Below are 24,280 nucleotides of genomic sequence, written 5' to 3'. Positions count from 1 at the left end.
ATGGTCGGAGCAATCAGTGCCTAAGACAATGATGTTTTTACACCATCAGGTCCTGTCTCGTCCCGAGACCATATAAAGCATTTGTAGCTGCAGAATAAGAACAATAATTACAAGTGGTAGGCATCACCACATTATTGCAAGTGAGATGTTCACCACATTCTCAATTCGACATTTTTGTTCTGCTTTTTCGATTCTCTTTTATTTTGGTTCTCTTTCTATTTTATAATGATTGAAGATGACTTGAACTATAAACTTTTTAGATCGTCCTTTAAAGATCGACTTTGCAAAATACTTATCAAATCAATTAACTTTTAACCATTCAATTAATTTTGTCAAAATTTCAATGTTTAATTGTTTGATTGAAGAACATGATTCATCTAATCATTGAATAATAGTTAGATGACTAAAAAATTTCGGAATTGGTACAACGACCTAGAAAATAGAGGTTCGAATCATCATGCAATATTTGTGTCCATTTTTATGATAGGCAACTATGCCACTGAAAGTGGACGCAATTCAAGTGCTTAAGAGCATTTAGCTTTGACCTCGAGGTTATTCGTTTGATTCCCTCCTCTCGCAATATCGCTGGAGAATAACTCTCACAGAATTAGATTCACGAATGAATAATGAGCACAGGAACAATGCAATTTTCTGATAGGCAACTTTTTAAGTAGAAGCAACAGTTCATAGGAAGGTGAATCTCGAACACAGTTGATTAGCCGCACAGGCTCTTTTCTAACCAGAAAAACAAAATGTTCGTTTAATTAGACTTGCTCGGACTAAACAAAGTCATCCGTTTCAACTCTTCCATGATATTACCTTCGACAGTCGAATACTCCTAGGAGTTTCAGAAGGTTGGAACTTTGTCGGAAGAACTGTAACGCTGTCGGTTCTTTAGGGAAGGTGTCTAGCAACTCAATTTGTCATGGACTAACCACTGCTCCAACAACTCTCAACCTGAAGGGGCATTGCATCTGTATCAACTTTAATAGCCCTGAAACACGAGGAGTCTCCATTACAAATTGGATATGGATACGGGGAGATGGAGAAGGGCAAGGTCGCGAGGAGTCTGATCATGTAGAACATTGTTCGTTTCACTCCAAAGATACCAGCCGATGAATGGAAACCGACAAAGCTCCTTCCATGACAAGACACACCGCAGCTGCTTCAATAAATCCATACCAGCGCTGCAACACCTTTGGGAACTCCATCAGGAAAAGCCGTCGTCTCCTACTTGAAGCTGAGTTCCCCACCCAGTTCTTGGGTACGGAATGCAGGAATGCAGAAACGCATGTCATAAACAACATAATCAAATCTGGCACATATCTCCACATGAAGTTTCAACAAGACCATTTGTTCCTTGGAACTTCCCATTAACAAGAGTATCATACGTATCGTCATGTGGAACAAGGCCTTTGTCAAGCATCTCATCATGCAACCTAAAAGCCTCTTGCAAATGCCCCTCCTTAAAGTACCCAGCAATCAAAGTATTATAAATATGAACACTAGGAGTCATTCCCTAATATTCATGTCTTCCAAGTTCTTGCGTGCATTCTCTAGCTGTCCTTTGTTACGAAGGGCATTTATCAGAACTGTATATGTTCTTTTATCAGGTACAATTCCCTTCTGAAGCATCTCTGAGTAGAGATCTGCAGCAGATTGTAACTCTCCCTCTCTTAGCAATCCATCAATTAATGTAGTGTATGCTTTCAAATCACAAGGAATAGCTTCTCTAATCATCCTGTTGTGCCAGTCAAGAGCCGCTTCCATGTTATTTAAACTCCGGAAGCCGGATATCATGCTACTGTAAACAGCTACATTTGGAGATAAACCAACTTGAAGGAGTTCTAAGAGAAGTTCACCCGCAGTTCCCATGTCTCCTCTTTTACAAAACCCATCAATTAGAGCACAATATGCAGTAACATCCAGTTCAATGCCCTTGTTTTTCATCTCATTCCACATTTTCAAAGCCATATCAATTTGATTGCTTTTGCAAAACCCATTAATAATGCTGGTGTACGTGACAACATTAGGAGAGACTCCACCTTCACACATTTCTCTGTATACAGCCAGTGCAGAATTAATGTCACCCTCCTTGGTATACCCATTGATAATGCTATTGTAACTAATACATCCCGGAATAAAACCCCTCCAACAATTTTCTTTAGCATGTCACTTGCCTCGGATGTACGACCAGCTTTGCACAAGCCATCAATGACAACGCCAACTGTGAAGCCTGTGGGAGAAATCTTGGCAGCCACCATATCATCAAAGACATCAAAGGCATGCCCTACATCACCGTTCTTGAAGTAGCCGTTTATCAAGATAGAATAAGTCACATCATTTGGTTTCAAACCCCTTTTAAGCATCTCCACAAATACACTGCGTGCATGCTCCGTATTCCCTATACTGCAATGGCCATGTATCTTGCTATTGTACGATACTACATTTGGTACCGCACCTTTACACATCATTTATCCCATAAACTACAAGCTTCACTTACTTTACCCTTCCCACAAAGCCATGATAAGATATTATTATATGAGAAAACATTAGCAACACCACACTCAACGGCCTCATCAAACATGTTAGACGCATTCCAAATGACCGATATTTCAAAAATCCTCGTATCAAATAATTTACAATGAAGACATCAGGCAAGATATCCATGTCTTTCATTTGCGTGTAATGCTCATAATCCTTTTCCATGTTCCCATTCTTACAGCAGTATTCTATAAGAATTGTATACGTAACCCTGTTCGGAGTAAGTTCATCCTCTATAATCATACTGAACAAACCCAAACCACTCTCCGAAGTCCCTTGCACACAACCACCCTTCATCAAGCTTGTAGCAACAACCAAATTAACTGGGTACCCACAACTTACCATACCATCCTTAATCCTTATGGCTTCAACCATATTCCTCTGCTTCACACAAGCCGTGATGACACTACTAAACGTGACAACAGAAGGAACCCACCCCATTCTCTCATTTCATTCAAAAACTCCAAAGCCAAAGACGAATTGGGTTTCTTACAAAAAGCCTCAATAGCAACACTATAGGATGCTGCATCAAGTCCTACCCCTCTTTCCTCGCCTCTCTAAAGTACTCCTCCGCGTCATCTGGCTTCCCCTGCTTCAAACAACCATGCATCATCACGCGTAGAGTGACACGATCACCTCCAATTCTTTATCATACACCTCTTGTGCTTCCGCAATCATATTTCTCCTAACCAATTCTGTTAAAAGAATATTCACATATGTAACGCAAGGATACATCTCAAGCTCTAGCGTTCTAGTAAAGCAATCAATGGCACATTCGATTCGATTGGCTCTAACCTAACTGTTCAATAAATAGCCAAAAACCTGAGATTCTAGTTCAAAATCAAACCTTTTGGCGCAGTCTACCATGTGATCGACAAAGACTCCAGGAGCCGGGCCCGGATTGCCGGAAACGTACTGGTTAAGTGATGAGTCCATATTATACTATAGATTTTACTCTAATCTTAGTATTAATTTATTAGTTATTTTGGTAGAATTTTGATACTTTGTTATATATTTTTAATGTAGGACATTTGACTTCCTCTGGACCAAAAAGTATTCAAACAAATGAATTTTGGAGTGATTCCAATTGGAGGATGTTTTTGTGTCTTTCAAGATAATTGTATCAAAATTTTAGATTTTTCTACCATGTCATTTGACTGTGGCAATGAAATAAAGGCTCAGCGCGCAGCTTTCCCAGATTAATGTTTTTGAACGTTTTGGGTATTTTAAAAGTCAAGATGACGTATTTTGAGGAAGATTCCTTCTGAGGATTTGTAGGGGATGTCTTCAGCTTTCAAAAAAGACTTTTGGGGCCAAATTAGAGTTGGTTTGGTCAGTCAAAAGTATGATTTTCTAAGAACTCCAAATTCTAATTCAAATAGAAATCTTTTATTTTATGTTTTATCATTTAATTATGTTTCCTAGTTTTCTTCTAAGAACAACTCCAGCTTTGGAGCCCTCCTCTCAGGCTATTCACTATTCAATCCACCTGATAAACAGTAACTATCCTTAATGAACAGTAATCACCTTTGGCATCTCCACCGTTACACTTCAATAGCCCTGGCAATAGGCAATAAAATATTAATATTTTATTTATTTATAAAATAATACAAAATAATTTTTAATTTTTTTCCTTTTTTTTTCTTATTCCTAATCCTTTTCATTTTCATTTTTTTTTTCCTATTCCTTAACCCTTCCATTTGACCGGTTCCTCACCTACCCTCTCTCTCATTTCCAATCTCACCTGTTGATGCCCTATCTAATGGTTGTCATGAAATCATAACAAATAACATCACAAAAAGCCAACAGGTGGCAAAATTAAAAAAAAAAGGAAAAAGAAAATTTGATCTTTCATCTGCCCCTCAACCAGAAAACGAGAGAAAGAACCCAGAAGCTCCTCTCTTTCTCTAGCAAGAAGCAAGCCATAGTTGATGGCTGTCAAGATACGATATCAACTGGTATGTCATTGATCCTCACTTTTTTTTTCTCTCTCTCTCTCTCTTTCTCTTCCTCTCTACCGACGCAACCTTTCTCTCTCATTTCTGAAACCTCTCTCTCTCTCTCTCTCTACAGCTCCAAGAGCTCTCTCCTTCCTCTTCTTCGAAACCAAAGAATCAAACTAACAAACTCTGAAATCTCAATCCCCTGGATGAGAGGAACTCGAATATATCCTTGCATGCATCATCAGAGCACCATTTGGGTGATCCACCATTGAAGCCGAGAGCTTCAAGCTTCCATTGCTCAAACTCAGATGTGGTTATTGCCCTACTTCAATTGCTTGAGTTATTCTCTGGTTTTTTTTTTTTTTTCTTGTTTGATTTCTTGTTTAATTTAATTTTCTGAAATTGATTATGCATAGTTGATGTTTTTCGTTCGAATTGAGGGTTTCGGATGGGGAGATGTCAAGCTCAGCACATGCACTGATGCCGCACATCAGCCATACGTCACACAGCCCTCAGGCTCTCGGGCGAGCGATTCCTGCCGGGCCTGCTCGGGCTCCCTCGCTAGCACACGCTGGACCACCTTCCTCGGGCTATCTGGCCCTGTTTGAGAGCCAATCCATCTGGCTATTGCCGACGGTGGAACTGCTCTAAGGCCTTTTCAAGGTAGGATTTTATTTTGTAATAATATAAATAAGAATTTTTGGCTATTTTCTTAATAATATTTTGTTTTATGGTTGTTAGTAACTAGTTTCGTTTGCTAGCACGACATCTTAGCACGCCCATGAGTCTTCGGAGTGCCCATCAAAATGTGAAGCTACACACAAACGGCATCGACACCTCTGACAAAACCTCGCTCCTTCTCAGCCCATTTGAAGTAATTTACTGCCGAGTTTGGCTTGCTTTTGTGGCTAAGAAGAGTACTGATCACACTAGTTTGTATTAATTCCGAGTCTTCTGAAATCGGGGCGGCGAACTCGCCTTGATTTGGGTCTGATGCAACTGGGTTTTCGTGAAATTCGATTTCTGATGTGGGTTTCTCCGGAAAATCAGATTCTGATGTGATTTTCTCGTAAAAATCTGTGCTTGGATTGGAATTCCCGGAAAATGGGGGCGATTCTGAATGGGGTTTTGGAAATTGGGGTTGTGTGGAGAGGAATTTGGGGTTTAAGAAAGGAAGGCGACGTAGTGCAGGGAGTGGTGAGGAATTGAGAGACTTCTTTGTTTTGGGGTTTTTGCTGCTGAAGAAGAAATAGCAGAAACCCTAATGGAGATCAAAGGCTTCGGCTTGGTGGCGGGAGTGATGAAGTGAGGAAGGGGATGACAACAGAGGCTGTGGCGCGAGCTTTGGCCATTTTACGGTTTTACCCCTTTGAGATAAAACTCAAATCCCCAAATACATATTAAGGATATTAATTGTTTGATAGGCAAATCAGAAAATGGCGCTTAACAAAAAAATACCACATAATCATTTATTCATACACAAGTGAAATGTGACGTTTGATTTTCGTAGATGGTGAGTTTTATACCACTTAATTCTGATGACTAAGTTATATGATTTAAAAATACTGAAACACTATTATATTCTATAGAAAAAGATATAAACTTGATGTGAAAACGTCAAACTGACTTGACCTACTTATTTAAGTCACATTTGCACCGCTTCTCGACTCATCTATTTTTTTTACTAAATAATGTGAGTGGTCATTCTTATCCAACGTCTTTAAATTCATTTTAAAAAGGTTTGTAATTGAAGTGGTTAAAAGTATCTACTTTTAAACCTATTTGTTTCTTTCATTAAAACAAATATTGGGAGGAGAAAATCAACCGCATAACCTCGAGAATGCAAACGCAAGTGCTCTAAACTACTCTTTTCATTATTTTAAATTTGCTACCGCTGAGAGTATAGTTTAGTTTTTCTAAGCATACCTTCATAGGCACTGCAGAAGTCAAGAATCAAGGAACCAGACCTTTGTAAGTTCAAAGGTCTCATCAAAACCTCAATCCATGATGCCAAAAAGACGAGATTTTGCCCTATCATCTGGAACATATCCCCGTACGAGTGTCTCACTCATCATGTGACCGTATAACATGTCTGTATATTTTCAATGAACCTAAAAGAGCGATAGCAAACCAGATGTACGCTAATACTTTTTTTGAAGAACTTGATTAGCAAATGTATTGGTCTTCAATAATGACCATGTTCTAATCAATTAGCAAAAGCCTACTCAACAAAGAAAATAGATTGCAAAGAATTTACATTGAAACTAATAGTGCAGTTTCCTGAATGGATGGGAAATCAAGCCTCATCATCCGCCAATCTGAGCTTCGAGAGCAATTGACTAGTTGCTTCCATCAGGACCGAGAATCTGGAATCTGCTCAAGAACACAGAAAATCACTCTAAATGCTTTTAATGCAGCAACCACGGGCGTCAATTTGGTTTTACCTCTCAAGGATGCACTTTCCTTCCTTGTACTTCTGGGATTTCTCATGCGCCGCCTCCTGAAATCGATAACCAAAATAAAACTCTCATTCAGCTGTCACTTTGATGCAAGTACTGCAAATACCGAAAACAAATAAAGCATCGTTTTGAAGAAAAGATATTCTTACATATTTCCATCCCACATTTGATCCACAAGAAACACAAAATATGTCGGCAACGGTATGCAATCCTGTTATCATGATCCGCTCTTCTTTCTCTCCAAGTGTGACATTCACGCTGCCATACATTGGGAAAGCGAAAGGTTAATTCAGCATTCATATGTGTAAGCTGCACTTGATGCAGTTATGAATAAGCCTTCTTCATAGGATTCAAGTGAACGAAAATGCGTTTGAGACAAATGCATTAATTAGTGAAATTTGGGAGAACAATACTCCAAAATAGATTTGCTATGCTGTCACTGATTTCATTAATTCTCTTTCTTTTGCCATCCTCAAAGTTAAGCTTTCAAAATTCATCAACCGGAATGAATCCTCTGGCCTATATCATATCGGGGGACAAGAAACAATACATGGCCAAGTTTTTTGTGGCAAGTGAGACCAATATAAACTCAAATGCTCATAACCCTAAAACTGATATACAAGCATCCATAGCTATGACTGAATCTATTCAAATTTTCAACCGTAAAATAGTATTACACTTACACTTTATCGAAAAGATAAGCCTTCCCATAGCTGGAGTAAAAAGACTGGAACAAAAACAAAAGCAAATCAAGGGGTTAGAATGTCACTAATCAATCCTGGTATCAAACATACACCATACTGCATTGCTTTAGTTTCCATATGATCAACGTTCAAACCAACAGTAACCGTAAGATCCCACATCGCCCAAGGGTGAGGATCCTGTAAGCCTTATATATATATATATATATATATATATATATATATATATATATATATTATCATCTCTTCCTAGCATGAGACTTTTTGGGACCTCACTGGCTTCGGGTTCCGTAAGAACTCTGAAGTTAAGCGAGTTCGGGTTTCGTAAGAACTCTGAAGTTAAGTGAGTTCGCGTGAGAGCAATCCTAGGATGGGTGACCCACTGGGAAGTTCTCGTCTGAGTTCCTAGAAACAAAATCGTGAGGGCGTGGTCGGAGCCCAAAGCGGACAATATTAAGGCCCAAAGCGGACCCGGAATGTGGTGGGGCCCTGAGCCGGGATGTGACAGTAACACAAACAACCAGGACAACATTTCGGCCTCGAATTAGAGTAGAGAGAGACGCAAGTTCGTGTCTAATCTTCCAGCCAAAATTTAACAATTAAACCAGGAAAGTGTAAAATAGATATCTTGGACCTAATCTTAGCAGGAATTGAAGACCTAATTCTTCTCCGGCAAGTAAAGCAACAATCTGTGTTCCTAGAATTGCATAATTAAACCGGGAATATCATCATAGAGGGTTACAGATAAAGGTTCAAAATCTTGAGCATTTTGCATATCCGTTCATCAAACGCGCAAGCCATTTCACATGAAGCCAAAGCTGATTGTGATGAGCCATAAACAGAATTAGGAAACGAAAGCCTGCACCATGAATAAAAGAAGGAACCCAGAAACAACCCAATGTTTGAGCTTCCAATCTCAACCAGTTTGAACATGAACCATCACATTGCGCTACGGTATAAAGGTATCACAACTCCTCAATATCACAAACAAAACTCTGTAAACAAAACCTAAACCAACAATTTACGTATCACATCTCCTCAATATCTAATGATTAGACCCCCTATCACTCATTGGAATTTAGCTTAACAAGCCCACACAAACTAAATTCTTACGTCTACTACCGATAAATCTCTCATCGAAAAATCGCCACACATTTACATATCACAACGATGCATCATAATTTCACAGAGTTCTTGAATGTCCAGGTAGCGTGCATTATGCAAATAAACAGTCAAAATTCATAACAAACAGAATTACGGGGAAGGCGATTTCGGACCTTAGAGATTACGTCGTCGACAAGAGCGAGATGGGTTCTGCAGTGCTTGCAGCTATACATGTTTTCCTCAAGAGTGATCACAAACAGCCTTCCCATTTCTCACATACAATTAAACTTTCTTAATTCTTGATTTTCTTTTCCCTAGAAAAACACAAAGATCGGCGGCCATGTTAGAAATTCAAGCATTCCAAAAGAAACCCAGAAATTATCTTGACGAAAACTTGAGAAAAATCAACGTGATTAAAACCTGAAAATTCCAAGAAAAAAATTACGAAAAAAAAATGAAATGATACACAATGCAGGAGTGCATTTCCTATAACTGTGTGATATGAAGAATAAGAACAGAACGGCGACGTACAATTGGGATATAGTGTGATCTTTCCCGGTAGTTACAGAGGGAGCTGAACAGAAATAAGAGCTTTCATGGAGAATTGAGAAGAAGAAGTGCAGAGAAAGTGCTTTTCCGAGTACAAATATACAATCGGACCAAAGGTACCTTAACACCTTTTCTTCACCCTCTAGTTCCTTTTTCCTTCTCTTTTATCTTTTTGAAGTGAAATATTTTGTCTTTAAATTATAAAAATGTAATATTTTTAGTATAAAATTATAATAAATCTGATAACATTTAAGGGAGAAAATGTAGATTTTAAAGAAAAGATTAATACCAAAAAAATCTCTCTGTGTTGTGGTACGTTGTATGTCTTTGTCGCGCAAATTTTATTTTTACGAGCTTTGCGCGATGTACTTATTTTCGTCGTGGAAGCTATTAAATGTAGTAGTGGGAGTCTTTGATTCCTCAGTAGGGTAAGCAAAATGAATGGAAACGTTAGTATCCTTCTTTGAATTTGATATGCTACATCTAGAGAATGTTAATTAATAATCTTTGCATCACTATCGAATGATGTTCTTAATTCCCAACATGACAACTTAAACGTTAAATTCTTTAAGAAGATTTTTTTTTTTTTTTAAATTTCTCTAAGGCCTAAACGGATAAATGATTTTTGTGGTGATATAGTATTCCAAAGTTAGGCCTGTGGAGAAAAAAATTAGGAATCAAACACTCATGGTGAAGTCCATTAGGATTCATGCCCCAACTGACTTAACTACATGAGTTTAATTCCTAAATTTTCCAAACTAAAGACTATCTTCCGAATACATTATCAGTTATCACCTCAAAAACCGTTTATTCCATTAAGCCTTTCTTTAATTGTATGAACCAATGACTCCCCAAATTACAAGAAATTGTATTTTAATATTATTTTTACTACGCGTGATATTTGATTCTAAACTATAAAAAGAGGAGGGAAGAGAGATTCATACTCAACTTTTTTTTTTTTAATTTTATAAAAAAGATATAATTTATAGTAAGAAGAAGGGACGGACTTAACCTCACAATGAGTTAACAATAATATGGTTCAAATTCGTCTTTGACAGGATTCAAACTCAACTATTGAGAGTGCAATCTCCACGCTGATGTGACTACGTCCACATGCCTTTCGTTATAATATTTTACAAATAAATAAGTTTTGCACAGTTTAAAAAGCTTTCAGAAGAAAGAAAAAAAAATCCCTCTACTATTTTGGGAAAAAGAAAGAAAAGAAAGAATCTCGTGGCCTATTGTTTGGTTAAAAAAACTGGTCGCTAATAGGAAAAAGCCACGGTAGAAAGTAAGGACGCATTATTTGTGTGTTGGGGGGGGGGTGGGGGCCCGTGCCATGAAACCGCATGAGATTCAGATTTGGTTGGAGGACGGAAAGAAAGCAATTCACCAATCTCATTCACAAGAAGGTGCCAAAGGACACACGAAAGAAAAGTTTCACTCATAGTGACTAGACCAAAGCAAAAAAGCCAACCCAATCCGACTGGGAGCGACACCTGTTTTATGCAATTATGTGTTTTACTCTATTATCATCTGACTATTCACGTTGTGATAAGAGAGACGATTCATGATTGTTTTTAGAACCCAATTGTCCCACATCATTTAGTATATCTTAAAGACGTTTAAGAGCTTTTGCTTACCTTTCCCTTCCAATCCGATTTTTAGGGGCAATTTCTACTCTTAAAATTTTTATTAGAGCTTAGCTTCGCCACGCAACCGAGCGTAACTCTATGAAAGGAAATGAGAAATTTTTCAGTATGTCTGGAACATGGGGTGAAACACCACATGTCATTACATAAGTGAAGGGAGATTTTATTTTTCAAGAGTCCCACCACTTATCTAATGACATATGGTGTATCATCCCGTATTCCGAGCACGTGAAAAATTTGTAGATGGGACCGCCTCAAAGGAAGGAAAGGGCTCCTCTAGGTCAGTTTAGAAAGCAAAACTTCACCATACCCCTAAATAAAATCAAGCCACTTGACTGAAAAATAACTCATCAATAAATGAAGTCTTTATTGAATCAAAAATTGGATGTGATCCCCTATAGATGGTTTCACAAAACACATATTATTGTTAACTTTATGACCAGTGGACAAGGTTTAGCACAAGACAGTAACTAGGTAGAGAACCAAACAAGAGCTAAGACAAAGAAACTTGATGAGCTGATGGCTAAACCTCGAAGAGGGCCGGAAGTTGAAACGGGCATCATTTGATCTTCCTTGATTACTAAAACTCCAATGAAAGCATGCCTCCGTGACGTGTGGTCAAAATATAAAGGGTCCAGAAGGAAAAGTATACGTTCTCCCGTTCAAAAGAGGGGATGCACGAGTAATGTCCAACTATGAAGATGAAATTGTGTCGTGTGGTGTTATTCTCTCAACAGCACCCATTCTCTGAGGAGGCCACAAAATTTGGGTAACCCTTCCTTGAACTAAACCAAGAGGAATCTGCCAACAACAGCTTGTTTAAGTTAGCCAAAGTAACATAGGTTTAGAAGGAAGCCAAAAGTAGCCACATTTTCAAATTATTTTGCACAATATCAATTCTGATGCGGACAACTGAACTGAAAGCAACATCTGAAACAAAGTCTTAGAATACGTCAAGCATTATATTCTATCAATGTTTTGCAATGACAACAAAATCATCTAGCAGAAATTTAGAAGGATGCCAAAAGTAGCCACATTTTCAAATTATTTTGCACAACATCAACTCTGATGTGGACAACTGAACTGAACGAAGCATGTTCATAAGCAACATCTGAAACAAAGTCTTAGAATACATAAAGCATTGGATTCTATGTATGTTTTCCAACGACAACAAAATCATCTACCAGAGCCATGAGTTGCAAACTTTTTCCAAAATGCCAAACTAATTATCTATTTAGCATTTCAATTTTATCGTGTCCTGAAAAACGTATTGTCTCATTTACAAGCCACAAGCTAACGGAATACAAAAACAATTTCCATCCTACTCCACATTCAAAATTTTCAGAATATATATAAACAAGAGGAGTGATTTGCCATACAAAATACAAAAGTAAATTCAAATACCTAGTCAGCTTATGGTTTCATATTTGAGCACCAAATCAATATAATTAAGGCCACGATGAAAGATTATACTATGGTTAAACTAATTATTTTTCTGGTGCACAAACTTAGCAGTTAGGTAGACTTACTGGTCCAAACGATCTCGAATCCAGGCTAGAAGATCAATTGTCCCCCTCAACCCAACAATGTCCTTCTGGAATTTTCACCACATCATAGGAGTGACGCGTTCCAATCCACTCACCAGGTAAGGCAGTTATTCTCTTTATGTGACTCTCCTAGTGGTTATTACTTGGGGAGCTGCAGAATGTTCCCTCAAGCTTCTTGTTATAATTCACTAGGCACAAAAAGTACTCGAGTAGTGTTAGGGGCAGAAATTACCGGAAAACTACCACGTCACCATGTGAGAACTTGTAGTTTTGAAGACACCGTTTGTCGACCAAGACATAGTCATCTGCAACCAAATCACAATCAGACCACAAAACAAACCATTATATTGCACAACACAACTTAATGAGATGTCTTTCAATATACCAACCAGTTGGCAAGCCCATCAAAGAACTCGTTCCAGGGTTTAACGTAGGCAACATAGAGGAACCCCGCACCAGAGCAACACTCGCAAATCAATCCGAAATGTATACACCTATAATCCCACATGTGAAAAACTTGTTGGCAAAATTCCACAAACCACTCCGAGTTCCCATGTCCAGTTTTTCTTCCGTAAATACTCACATTTCATGCCCAAAATGCAACAATCTGTAACGCTTATCATCAATTTTACCAAACATAAAATCAAATGTGCAATGTCGATAAGGTAAGAAGATTTATACAAGCAAAAACAGTAACCAGTCTCTCAGAGGCAAACAACCAAACACCTGGTGAGCTGAATGGACGAGAGGGAAAGAGAGAAGCCTCCTTCGCCGGTGGTAGTCTTCGTTAATGGAGATAAGGCGGGAGGAGGTAGGTCGTGTACCGCCGTCGTGGACTCGTGATTTGGGGGAGAAGCAAAGTCTGGGATATGTTTCGGCTTTTGATCTAAATATCAGTTGCTTTTAGCTCAAGGAATTTGAACTGGGTGACAAAAATTAAAGAATCCGGATCCTCGGTGAATTCTCTTTGTGAGGATTCTGAGGATCTGTGAATCGTTTCCGTTTATTATACATCGTGAGGTCATAAATTATTTTAAATATTTTTATTTGAAATTAAGGGAATTGTTATTAACACTTCAAAAATCTCATTTGGCACTCCAAACTTTCTATAATTAGAAAGAAAAATACACTAATGAGGAGTGTGTAATGAGATTTTTAGAGTGCTAAAATTAAATGCAAACACTACCTGCTAAAAACTGATCGCATAATGTACGATGAACGGATTTTCAGAATTCTCTCCGGATCCTTTTAGTAAGGAATCGAAGCCCAATCGAACCATAGAGCTTGAAACTCTCAATTTTTATTTCACTGATTATCTTTTTACACAAGTGATATTGGTGCATTGAGGGGAGGAGGGCGGGGAGTTCGAATTTAGACCAGGGTGTAGTGATCAAAGCTCTATGACATTCGAGCTATAAGTCTCTTGCACAAAATCATTTTCCCATGAAAAAAAAAATGACTTCTACTAGTTGATCTATTGTAGTTTTGATTTATTTATTTTACAAAATGGTAAGTTAATTGTTCTAATTTATATGGAATGAGATTATCATTCGTTGCAAAATCATTAAGTTGTGTTATCATTTTGGGAGCGGGAGATGTAATCTCGAACTTGAGTGAAGGGGGTAGACACATTGTTACAACTAATTGGTTTAACCTGAATATGATATGTGTTGATGCACAAAGTCATTGAGATTTTGGAACAACGTAAGGTGTTGAGTTTGTGACATTCGCTCGGTTGTGTTCAGTCACCTAGTGAGAGGACCTTTTTTTTATAGGTAAGGAGAGTCTCTAGCTTTTGTCATTTATTCTGAAGTTGACACGTGTTGTATTGTGATTGATATCCTGGATAGAGGGAAACTCTTATACTTCGGCAGGGGTGCCTCAGCATGAATCCCTTAGTGGGTCATTGAAGGTATAAAGTTGATCGGTGCTTGGTAGTTTCGAGATTGGTCAAGTATGATACAAACACTATGTATTATTTTTTCTTCAATTAAATCCTTAATTTTTCACTTAGATAGTGTAATTTGAGTTTTTCACTTAGATAGTGTAATTTGATTTTATTTACCCATAAAAAATCTTATAATCGATCAATTGGTTAAATGAAAATTTTCTTAACTATGGGCCATACAATTATGTTTTATTTTCGATCAAGTCCTAATGTGTGGTTTCATTTGCAATAAGTTAAATGCCTTAATATTCACTTAATATTACATTTAGTGACATTATTTTTTCTTGCAAGTAAGAGATTAAGTTTGAATTTTCATGGATGACGAGTTCAATACTAATTTAGCAAGTAGGAAAAGCTCACATGCCGTTGCTTACACTAATCCTTTGATCACATTACAATCTTTACAAGCTTAAGCATCACAAATCATGATTCAGCTAAGTAATTAACGGTACATAATTAATCACTGTCCACTAATTAAAAAACCAAACATGATATGCACGTAGAGAATGGGCGGTCTAAGAAGAGAAGGCGTCGATGATGGTAGTGTGGAGCGGGTCACTCAAATGGGTAGCCCAGTTGTTAAGCGGGCCCTTTCCGGTTACGGCGGCCTGCACGGCAAACCCAAGGAACCCAACCATGGCGAGGCGGGCGTGCTTGATTTCAGCCAGTTGAAGGGTGGCCTTCTTTTCTGGGTCGGCGGCAAGGCCCAACGGGTCGAAGAACTTGCCACCCGGGTACAACCTCTTTTCCGGGTCGAGCTCGGCGTTCCTTTGGAACTCGATGTAGCCAATCACTAGAACTTCGATCCAGATCAATGTGGTAAGTGAGAACGGGAGTGGCTGACCCAAGTAGGATGAACCTTCGATGAGCTCCACCTGTAATTAGCGTTGACTGTCAGGTGAAAAGACAAAAATACACCTAACTTTTTTTTTTTTTTTTTAAACAAATGATATTCTAAAAGGAGAGTAAGTTAAGCTTGACAATGAACTAATAATAAAATGATTTAAATTTGCCTTTTGACAAGGATCGAACATATGATTTTCTACTTTAGAAGGGAGAGTAAGTTAAGTTTAATAATAAGATAGTTCAAATTTGTCTTTTGGCAGTGATCGAATTTAAAACCTTTCACTTACAAGTAAAAGAAACTACCATTAGACTGTAATAAGTGTCAAATACACTAAGCTATTCACATACCCATTTTTATCTCTCACTCATTCTTATTAACTTTTAACTGTTTATCTTCTTTAATTTATTCGATCTGAAGAACGAAAATTAAGAAAAATATATGACAGGTAAAAATGAGTGTTGGTATATACACTTTGATTTGGCGCCAAATGAAAACATGCAAAATGAATGTAGGCTGCGTACCTTTCCGGCGTCTTGCCATGTGATCCCGGTGAGGGACTCAACAGTGAGAGCACCGAGCGTGGCGAGCATGGCCCACCTTCCATGAATCAGCTCGCACTCCCTAAACCTCTGCAACCCAAACACCTCCGTGTAAGGCTGAAACGGCGTCGACTGGACGTCCGCGGTTTCGGTTCGAGTCCCGATGATGTCACCCGCCAAGTTCTTGGCCAAATTTTGGTCCAACCCGTCGTAGTCGTACTGCAAATACTCCGCGGGTTTGCCCAAACCGAACGGGTCGAACCCATAGTCGCCCACCAGGGTCCCGTCCAGCCACTCCGGAGCCTTTGCGCCTGGGTACCAAAGCGGGCGGTCAGTCGAGAAAGTGGGTTTTGTTGATTTCTTGGGCGGGGTTTTCTTGGAACCGAATCCGAACCGGGCCTGAACCCGACCCGAGTTCGAGTACGCCTCGGACGGGAGGCGTGTCCCGATGAAGGAGGATGTAGCGGCGGCAGCAGCTGTGGTTGTTGCCATGGCTATGTGCTAACGTGCGCCGGGGGTGGAGGTAGGATGGAGATTATTGTAATGTGTGTTTAAGTGAACTTGTTTGGGATTTTTATGTGGAGATATGGAAGTGAAGTATTGTATCGGGTTGGAATGGATGATCCGGTGTGGCGGATTACTGGCCCTTGGATTGAGAAGAGTATCCATCTGACGGATGTGAGGGTATCGGCCTTATCTTTGCCTTATCTGATGGTGGGGTTTGGGAAATTTGGACATCAAATTGACTGTTTTCTTTTTGAGATGATTGTGGCATTTCTTGTGGTTGAGGTCACAAGTACCCTAAAATCTAGTTCCTTTTTCTTGTGGTTGCCACTTCCTCGGTGAGTTTCCTCTGTTTCATATATGTTTTTGTAAGCCAACGTTTGAATTGTATTGTAACTGTAATGACAAGAGCCGAGTATGTGTAAAATGTAATTTATCCAAACTCCAATTTACAAGAGCCGAGGGTGATAACTAACTAATCAAGGATTGAGGTTAAAAAAATTATTTGACAGGTAACTAGAACTAGTCGTGAGCATGTGAATTAGGTTAGCTAAGGCGTTTTCGTAAAGCTCAATCCACAAGTAAAGGACCCAAATCTTTAATGTAGCATAACCTCATAAGATTCGAATTCGGAGTTCCAAATCTTTAGTGTAGCATAAACTCATAAGATTCGAATGCGGCGTTACGGTGGACAAACTCAGAGACAATTGCTATTGATTTTTATTGTCAAAGACTAAAGTGCAGAGTTACATCAATGTTATGGACCATTTTAGCTAAAAAGCCATCTCATATTGAATGTGTTGCAGGATCTGAATGAGAATAGAAATCTTAAGGAATACGTACTTCATGAGAAAAATCTTGGACACCCCACGGTCACGACCATATCATCAGTAGAATACTTTTTACAAAAGCAGCAAGACCAATATATTATAATCTTATCCAAATCCATGCTTGTCCCATTTTATAACCGTACTGAAGTTTCTCTCTTACTTCATGCCTTCATGGCGAAGCCAATTATACCCACCCCTTTTGGATGTTAATACATGAATAGTTAATGCTATGTTCGAATGTTTAGGATTAGATGCGTCATTGTCTTTTTAAGAAAGCTTTTGCATAAGTAACAGGAAATTGTAATGAATCATGTGCAAGTCACTATCGGCATGGCGTCTACCGCGGTCTGGATGCTGTCAGAAGATCTTGATCGTCATCTGTCACCGGAGTAGACTGTTGTGCGTGCTGTGGCACCGCGTCCTCCTCCAAACAGGTTCCCTTTGAAAGAAAAATAAGAAGTAGGTTGCTTATGCACCAAGTTCTGCCGTGCCTTTCCACCAAGATCTGGCATGGCGGATCACGGTGCGTATCTTCTTAAACCCATTTACAAACTAACGAAGAGAGGAGTTCAAGAATAATTAAACTACAAATGCTTACGCAATTTGATCAGTTTGTTCCCAATTGGGCTTCTAGATTTCGAAACAGAAAACAACTTTCATGCTTGCTTACAAAGATACAAGAACCTCTAACCTAACACAAATGACATGTTAGTATCGTAATTAATTACAAATTAAAGAGAAAATTGTCAAAGTAATGCAACTCTATTTACACTTTCCAATATAAATAAATTGGAGATACGGAAAGAATTGTAATGAGAATTTCCCAGGTGATATTCCAGCCCCTGTTAATTGCCCTTACTGATAACAAGGGCCGAAAGAACATGCGAGTATAAACCCCTTATCGACGAAGATCATAAGAAACATACGCTGGATTTGGCGCAATGAGAGGAAGCTTATCAATGTACATAAAAAGTCTCTTCGAATTCTCCCTAGAGATTGCAGACAGGTCAACAATCTCATTGTTGCTGGTGTAGATCCAAAGATCACATGAGTTGACTCGTTTCAGACTGTCTCGGCAGAAGGGGCATGATTGAGACCGTGTACGCCTAGATAAATCAAAAGGGAAATCTTCTTAGCCAAGGAAAAAACAGACACATTAACTGATGTAGCCAAGGAAAAAACAGACATCTTAGATCCAGATTATATATGCCAGCGACTATTTGACCGTGGTGCTATGTTATCACTTAAGAGAACTATACAACATCACTTTCAATACATTCTTAATACAATGTATGTTGATTGCTAAACTTGAAAGTATATGGATCTAAATTATCACGTTTCAGCCTATCTATGTGCAAGTGAAGATTACTTGAATCATCAACCACTTGTGCACGAAAAATTGAATACAAACGGAAAACTTTTGGTAAGAAAGATGAGAAATCAAGATCAACAAGCAAAAGGGGATAAAGAAGGACAAAGTAACAGCTGCTTACCAGTTTCGATAGCACTTCATACACATAGAATGACTGCAATTGGGCAATACAACCTTGCTGTTCATCTCCATGCAAATACCACATTCTTGTTCTCGCTCTAAATCAATTTCAGAGAGCTTTCCTTTGACTGCCTCGTCTTTTCTCTTGTACTTGGTGGAAAGGATTTCTTTTTGTTTCCTATCTTCTACCTCAGTCAATCCCCTCTGAAGTTGCAATAACGAAGGAAATATCACGCCTGATTTGAAACAGTCAAAACGGGATTGCTAAAGAGTTGTACATCTTTGTTTTATAAACACTTCTGTTCAAGAATTCTAAGAAAAGAATACAAATTGCTTTCAATTTACTTACCGTAGAACTCTTTTAGACTAGCTTTTCTTTCATGAATAGACATGGTGGTCTTCCCATCCTGGTACACCTGCGACAAAATTGACACCATCACAACAATGACAAGAAGCTACAATTCTTTATTACCAATACACCAGATTAAAAGTTAGATGGAGGGGTCACTACAATTCACCTTGTATATTAGAATTCTAAGCAATCCCATGGATCCAGCAAAGTGACAATCAGTCCACTGAATGAGAAACCAAAAGAATTGCGCGGCCGGGCTGTAGGATAATCTCATTTGGAAGCAGGCCCCGTCATATTCCCTCGGATAACCAGAAGCCCTGTATACGGAAGAAACATTAAATTTCAAACGGATAAAACCTACAAGATACAACTGCCCCTCTATTTCCCTCAGAAAATTCCAAAGCAAATGACATCAAAACAAAAAAAAATTCGGAATCTAAAACATTTGAATATGCAGTGGGCCAACAAAAAAGTTCCCAGATTGGCTAGGATGAGAACAGGATGAGGGTATTATCCTTTATCAAAATTAACTGCAGATTTTGAAGTTCTACAGAAATAAGTTACCCAACTTGAAAAAGGAAAATTTTGGTACGGTTGAAAACACCAATAATTGCAGCTCCACAATTCCCACCACACAAATCAGAGTAAAAGCTGAAAGAAGCAGCTCACATCCCCCCTCCTACACGGCTACACCAATTAGTATATAGAGTTTGAACAACCACCAAATCAAGAGGCAGTTTCGATACGTCAAGCGGCCTAACATCAGAAACCGAAATTCCACAATTATGCTAAGAAATTAAGAATCTATAGCAACCAGCCTACCATCCACAAATTAAATTAATTGTGAATTGTGGGTTTGGAGCAGAAACGATTGTTTATAAAGCAGGAAACTTTCAATCCATATCGATGAATCCCTAAATTACAAGGACACGAAAAAAAATATATCATCAGAAAGCTCAGCCCTCATGAGTTGTTCAACTTTTACCAAATGTCAGTAAATTCTGTAATGCAAACTACATAAAGAAATCCAGAAGGATGAACAAATATCAAGTGAAACAGATAACCCAAATTCTGAAACATCATCGAATTGCTAATACGATCCTTTTCCATCAAAATCCCATAAACCCAAAAGAAAAAATGGAAACTGGGAACGACCCAGAATCTGAAAATTTACAAAAATTAACAGAAACGTATGAAATTGAGAGAAAGAATTTGAGTTCTTACAGAGTGTTGGCGAACTGTATATCAGCTTGGAGCGCCTTGAGAGAATCCTTGAAGGACTTTCGCATTTTTCTTTTCCTGATAGTCTTCACTCTTTTCTCATCCCTCCCATAAAAAACTCTAAACGTTCATCACTCCACCCACCTCAAATCCTCTCTCTCTAAAAACAGCAGAAATATACGACCCTTTCTCTCTCTAGAACCAGAAAAAAAATCTGATCAAAATTTATAAAATTGGTTTTTGGGGTTGTGAATTCGCAACTGCTAAAGCGTTAGAGAGAGAGAGAATCGTGCACAGTGAGAAGGGTTTTAGAGAGAGAGAGAGAGAGAAGGGTTGGGGCTTACTTGATTTTCGCTTAAAGCACACGTAAACAGTATTAATAGAGATAAGAAGAAGTAGAGTATGGAACGGAAAAAAAAAAAGAAAAATTATTATTTATGAAATGACACATTTGCCCCTTTCCTTCCCGCCTCAAGATTCATGACAGACCGTTCCCCGATATGTTTCCATCATCACCCTGCGAGTGGCCGTTTAGCCTACCGACTTGCCGTTTGCCGGTTGTTATTCAGCGACAGCAACGTCGCGGGGCGGTGGGCGGGTGAGGACAGGGACGAAGCTAAATCCGGGCTGTGGGTGGGTGACGGCAGCGGTCGTCTTGACGCGTGGCCTCCATGCATCACGATCTGGTTCAACCGTTAGTGAGTGGGTCCCGTGCTCGGTGGTTGTTGAAAGCGCGACGTGTCGTGATTGGTGAAATGGTAGGGACCACTACATTCCCAGCCGTATGCTTTCAGCTTTATTGTTTATCATGGAATCGGGAGTGTTGGGTTATTGGCCTATTAGTCCCTATAATATAGGGACTCCCACAATTTGGTGCTTCGTTGACTAGATATTTGGGGTTTACTTGGGCAACAAGTAGGGAACCGGGTCCTCTCTGAGGCAAACTTTCGGGATCTTGTTGAGCGACAAATACAGATCGTTAGATTTCGATACAATTATTATAACTTTAAAAGGGATCTTTCTGTTTGTAACCGTTAAATCGAAATCCAACGGCCCATGTTTATTGCTCAGTAGGATCCGAGGGTTTGTCTCGGAGAGAATCCAGGTCCAACAAGTGGCACCAACAAAAACAAAATAAATTCTTATTACCTTAAAAAAAATCCATGTGATAAGTGTTCAGATCTACATGTAAATTTCACCATCAAGTATAGGTAATCGTTTACAGTTAACTAATGTTTAAAATATTGGTATATTTATAGTTAACCAGTGTTTAAAATATTGGTATTGGTAGAAATATCGATGTGCAAATTTATGAAAATATTGATATTGATATTGGTTACCTTTGATAGACATGATGAAAATTTGTTCAATGTTAAAAACACTTGTTTAGACTAAATATAAAGTTTCTCCATTATTTAATAGATGTGTCAGAAATATCGACAAAATCTTTCTGTTTTAGCCGAAATTTAAGCGTAACTGTAATTTTCCGATATTTCAACAAAAATATGGATCGTATTGAATAAATTTCAAACACTACAGTTAACACATTAACTATAGTTAAAATAATGTATGCATTCATTAGGAATATTGGTTCCCAGCTGGGGAAAGACTGAGAGATACATATGTATATAGACGCCATTAAAAAGGTGGTTTCTTGCACAGTTGTTGTCCATAATCCTGTATTTCTATTAGTTTAGAAATTAATTAGTGTCCACCAACTTTGTGTAATAAATTTACTTAGCAGAAAACATAAAAATAATTAATCACGATTAAGGCATTTGTTGTTATGCTACCTCGAATTATATATGCTTCTTTGCACAAGATAAGTGGATTGGAATTGGGGACCGACTGAATTGGGTGGAAAATGCTTTATAATTGGTAATGTTCGTCAACTTACAAAGACAAATGGTATAAAATGATCATAGCAAAAGTTGATGACAATAAAATGGGTGCATTTTTTAGATTTATGTCTATTCACTATACATATCTCGGAATTTAAACTCATTTAACCATGATAAATATGATAGTGACAAAAAATATTCTCAAAAAAACTTGTGTTAAAAATAAGAGAATTGCTATTAATACTTTAAAAATCTCATTTGACACTTCAAACTTTCTATAATTAGAAAGAAAAAAAACACTTATAAAGAGTATAAAATGAGATTTTGAAGTGCTAATACCAGTTCTGAAAAATAATTAGTAATTTGCATTTTCGAGGCACCATATAGAAGAGCTGGTAAATGATTTTCGAGAGGCATCATCTAAAAGAATTGGTGCAAAAAATAATAGTTTTATGTGGTGATACTTGGTACCTGATTTGGCAGAGGCATTATATATAAATGAGCCGGACTTTCCTTTTTTTTTTTGGTTCCATTTTTTTTTTTCGTTCCGAGGTAATCTTTTGGGATATGGTTTGTACATTGTTGCTTTGTTGCAGCAATTTCTTCTTTTCTTGTATTCATTTTCTTCAAGTTTCACCAGGCAAGTTTTTGTTTTGTCCTCGTTTCTTGTAATATGAAGAGTAAAATTTTTGTCTCCATTGAATAGAGAAATTTTTTATTATGATCGGAACACTGATGATACGTTTTTATATAAGTGGTGAGAAATTTTACTTTTTAAGTTATTAATTTTTTAACACACATATTCCACTATTTGCATAATAATATGTGGTGTACTACCTCGTGTTCTGATCACACTTAAAAATTTCTCCACGACTAGGTCTAACTTTTTTTTTTTTCTCATATCAATAAATTTCCGCCGAGTTTTCAAGAAAACAATTTGACAATGCAAGGAAATCTATAATATATAAAGCGAGCAGTGCGATGAACAGTGACTTTGGGGTCACGCATGCGACAAAAAAATTGGTGCCACCCACTTTGACAAAAATAATTGGACCAAATTGCCCCTCAGACAAAAAAATTCAAAACCTACCCAAAATAATATATCAAATCATGCAAGGGTGAGTTGGTAATTTGGTCATCATAAAATATAATATAAATATAAATGGGAAGAGTGAAAGCTAGCGCCCCACGCATGCCGACAAAAATTTGGGGTCACGCCATTCGATAAAAAAATTTGGACAAATGACCCCTCAACCAAAAAAATCAAAAAACAGCCCAATATAATATATCAAATAACGCAGGGGTAATTTGGTAATTTGATCATCATAAAATATCATATAAATATAAGTGGGAAGAGAGAAAAAAAAATTAAAAAAAAGTTTTTCGCATGTGGATAACAATGTGATTAAACAATTTGTCAAAGGTCTTTCACTATGATTAAATTAATTGTCAAATGATTGTTTTTTTTTTTTTTTTATAAACGATGCCGTGATTCAAAAAATATCTTTTGCACGCGCATGAGCATGTGCATGAAGGCTAGTGTAATCAATAAAGGATTGGATACTTAATGATTGGTTGGATGAAAATGACAAGGCAACAGAGATTGCATCTAAAGCACAATCGTCTAGAGTGAGAAGCTACCATTCGCTTCTAGCTAGGATCAACCAATTAACTTGGCTCTCTTTTTTAAATTTTATCCCGTCAATACCATATTATCGTGACTTAATCATTCGTTAAATATGAAAAATTAGAAAGTAGAAAATTTTAAACGGAAGAAAATCCTGCTATGATGTTATCACTGTGACGGTGTACTTGTTGTTCCTTCAATATTGTTGGCCCAACCATGAGGCGGGTGTACGAAGACAGAGGTGGCGGTCATGACGCTCTTGCGGAACATAATGGGCCTCGAGCCAGGCTCACTGGGTGTTCCCATTTAAAAACCCTTCTTTACATTGTGGTTCATTTTTTTTACAAATATGGCTTCCAACCCTAATAGTTGTATTGTAAAAGAAAACGTGCACTAATTTTATAGTTGAATTATTATTAAGTGTTGGTTAACGTGTTCCTTTTCTGTTAGGAACATATTATTTGGTTCAAAAATTTGGTTTAAAATTTTGGTTTTCCTAGCATTATCCATTTGATTATGATATGAAACAAATAATTTGCTAGAAAATTAAATTTTTTTAGTCAGTTATCACCTAACGCGA

At 37.9% G+C, this 24,280-nt stretch overlaps 3 protein-coding genes, 1 long non-coding RNA gene and 2 pseudogenes across 10 annotated transcripts; 1 reads left to right on the top strand and 5 right to left on the bottom strand.

Moving 5' to 3' along the window:
• Positions 1–640: 640 nt before the first annotated feature.
• On the bottom strand, positions 641–3,480 carry LOC103936610 (annotated as a pseudogene).
• A 694-nt stretch (positions 3,481–4,174) lies between these two features.
• On the top strand, positions 4,175–5,996 carry LOC103936597. Of its 2 annotated transcripts, none has more exons than XR_007257974.1 (3): positions 4,175–4,502; positions 4,618–5,150; positions 5,249–5,996. It is a non-coding gene; the product is annotated as an uncharacterized LOC103936597 (long non-coding RNA). The 2 variants fall into 2 exon arrangements; XR_007257973.1 differs by having other exon boundaries at positions 5,229–5,996.
• Positions 5,997–6,624: 628 nt separating this feature from the next.
• LOC103936596 (protein yippee-like) lies at positions 6,625–9,455 on the bottom strand. 5 transcript variants are annotated; one of them, XM_048582976.1, is made up of 6 exons: positions 9,421–9,455; positions 8,925–9,065; positions 7,630–7,673; positions 7,096–7,204; positions 6,932–6,987; positions 6,625–6,860 (listed from the first exon to the last, which is right to left on the bottom strand). In XM_048582976.1, the coding sequence occupies exons 2-6, from the start codon at positions 9,018–9,020 to the stop codon at positions 6,827–6,829; spliced, it is 339 nt and encodes a 112-aa protein (XP_048438933.1). In that variant the 5' UTR covers positions 9,021–9,065; positions 9,421–9,455; the 3' UTR covers positions 6,625–6,826. The 5 variants fall into 5 exon arrangements, with proteins under 5 accessions (XP_048438933.1, XP_009344714.2, XP_048438931.1 ...); XM_009346439.3 differs by having other exon boundaries at positions 9,283–9,424; XM_048582974.1 differs by lacking the exon at positions 9,421–9,455 and adding an exon at positions 9,218–9,414.
• A 1,842-nt stretch (positions 9,456–11,297) lies between these two features.
• Positions 11,298–13,861, bottom strand: LOC103936595 (annotated as a pseudogene).
• A 1,101-nt stretch (positions 13,862–14,962) lies between these two features.
• LOC103936594 (chlorophyll a-b binding protein CP29.1, chloroplastic-like) lies at positions 14,963–16,325 on the bottom strand. Its single transcript, NM_001319808.1, is given in 2 exon segments — positions 14,963–15,322; positions 15,816–16,325. Coding segments are annotated over 2 exon segments (870 nt in total).
• Positions 16,326–17,746: 1,421 nt separating this feature from the next.
• Positions 17,747–20,610, bottom strand: LOC103936593 (E3 ubiquitin-protein ligase AIRP2). 2 transcript variants are annotated; one of them, XM_009346436.3, is made up of 5 exons: positions 20,236–20,610; positions 19,178–19,328; positions 19,009–19,075; positions 18,661–18,895; positions 17,747–18,273 (listed from the first exon to the last, which is right to left on the bottom strand). In XM_009346436.3, exons 1-5 carry the CDS (start codon positions 20,298–20,300, stop codon positions 18,066–18,068), a joined length of 726 nt encoding a protein of 241 aa, XP_009344711.2. In that variant the 5' UTR covers positions 20,301–20,610; the 3' UTR covers positions 17,747–18,065. The 2 variants fall into 2 exon arrangements, with proteins under 2 accessions (XP_009344711.2, XP_048438897.1); XM_048582940.1 differs by lacking the exon at positions 20,236–20,610 and adding an exon at positions 19,581–19,873.
• Between the last annotated feature and the right edge of the window lie 3,670 nt (positions 20,611–24,280).

Source organism: the organism of the source record quoted next, unplaced genomic scaffold (assembly GCF_019419815.1).
Source record: "Pyrus x bretschneideri cultivar Hongxiangsu unplaced genomic scaffold, Pyrus_bretschneideri_v1 Contig2, whole genome shotgun sequence".
In the NCBI taxonomy this organism is placed as follows: Eukaryota; Viridiplantae; Streptophyta; class Magnoliopsida; order Rosales; family Rosaceae; genus Pyrus; species Pyrus x bretschneideri.
This window is presented reverse-complemented; position numbering and strand designations above follow the sequence as displayed.

What these genes read in the sequence shown, in the direction of transcription:
- LOC103936596 (XM_048582976.1), bottom strand. Translation starts at nt 9,020, where the DNA reads ATGGGAAGGCTGTTTGTGATCACTCTTGAGGAAAACATGTATAGCTGC. An exon ending in GCTTATCTTTTCGATAAAGT is followed by an intron (nt 7,205 to 7,629) that starts GTAAGTGTAATA and finishes AATGTATGGCAG; the next exon opens with CGTGAATGTCACACTTGGAG. An exon ending in GGAAAGTGCATCCTTGAGAG is followed by an intron (nt 6,861 to 6,931) that starts GTAAAACCAAAT and finishes GTTCTTGAGCAG; the next exon opens with ATTCCAGATTCTCGGTCCTG.
- LOC103936593 (XM_009346436.3), bottom strand. Translation starts at nt 20,300, where the DNA reads ATGCGAAAGTCCTTCAAGGATTCTCTCAAGGCGCTCCAAGCTGATATA. An exon ending in TAGTCTAAAAGAGTTCTACG is followed by an intron (nt 18,896 to 19,008) that starts GTAAGTAAATTG and finishes GTTTCAAATCAG; the next exon opens with GCGTGATATTTCCTTCGTTA. An exon ending in ATGAAGTGCTATCGAAACTG is followed by an intron (nt 18,274 to 18,660) that starts GTAAGCAGCTGT and finishes TGATTTATCTAG; the next exon opens with GCGTACACGGTCTCAATCAT.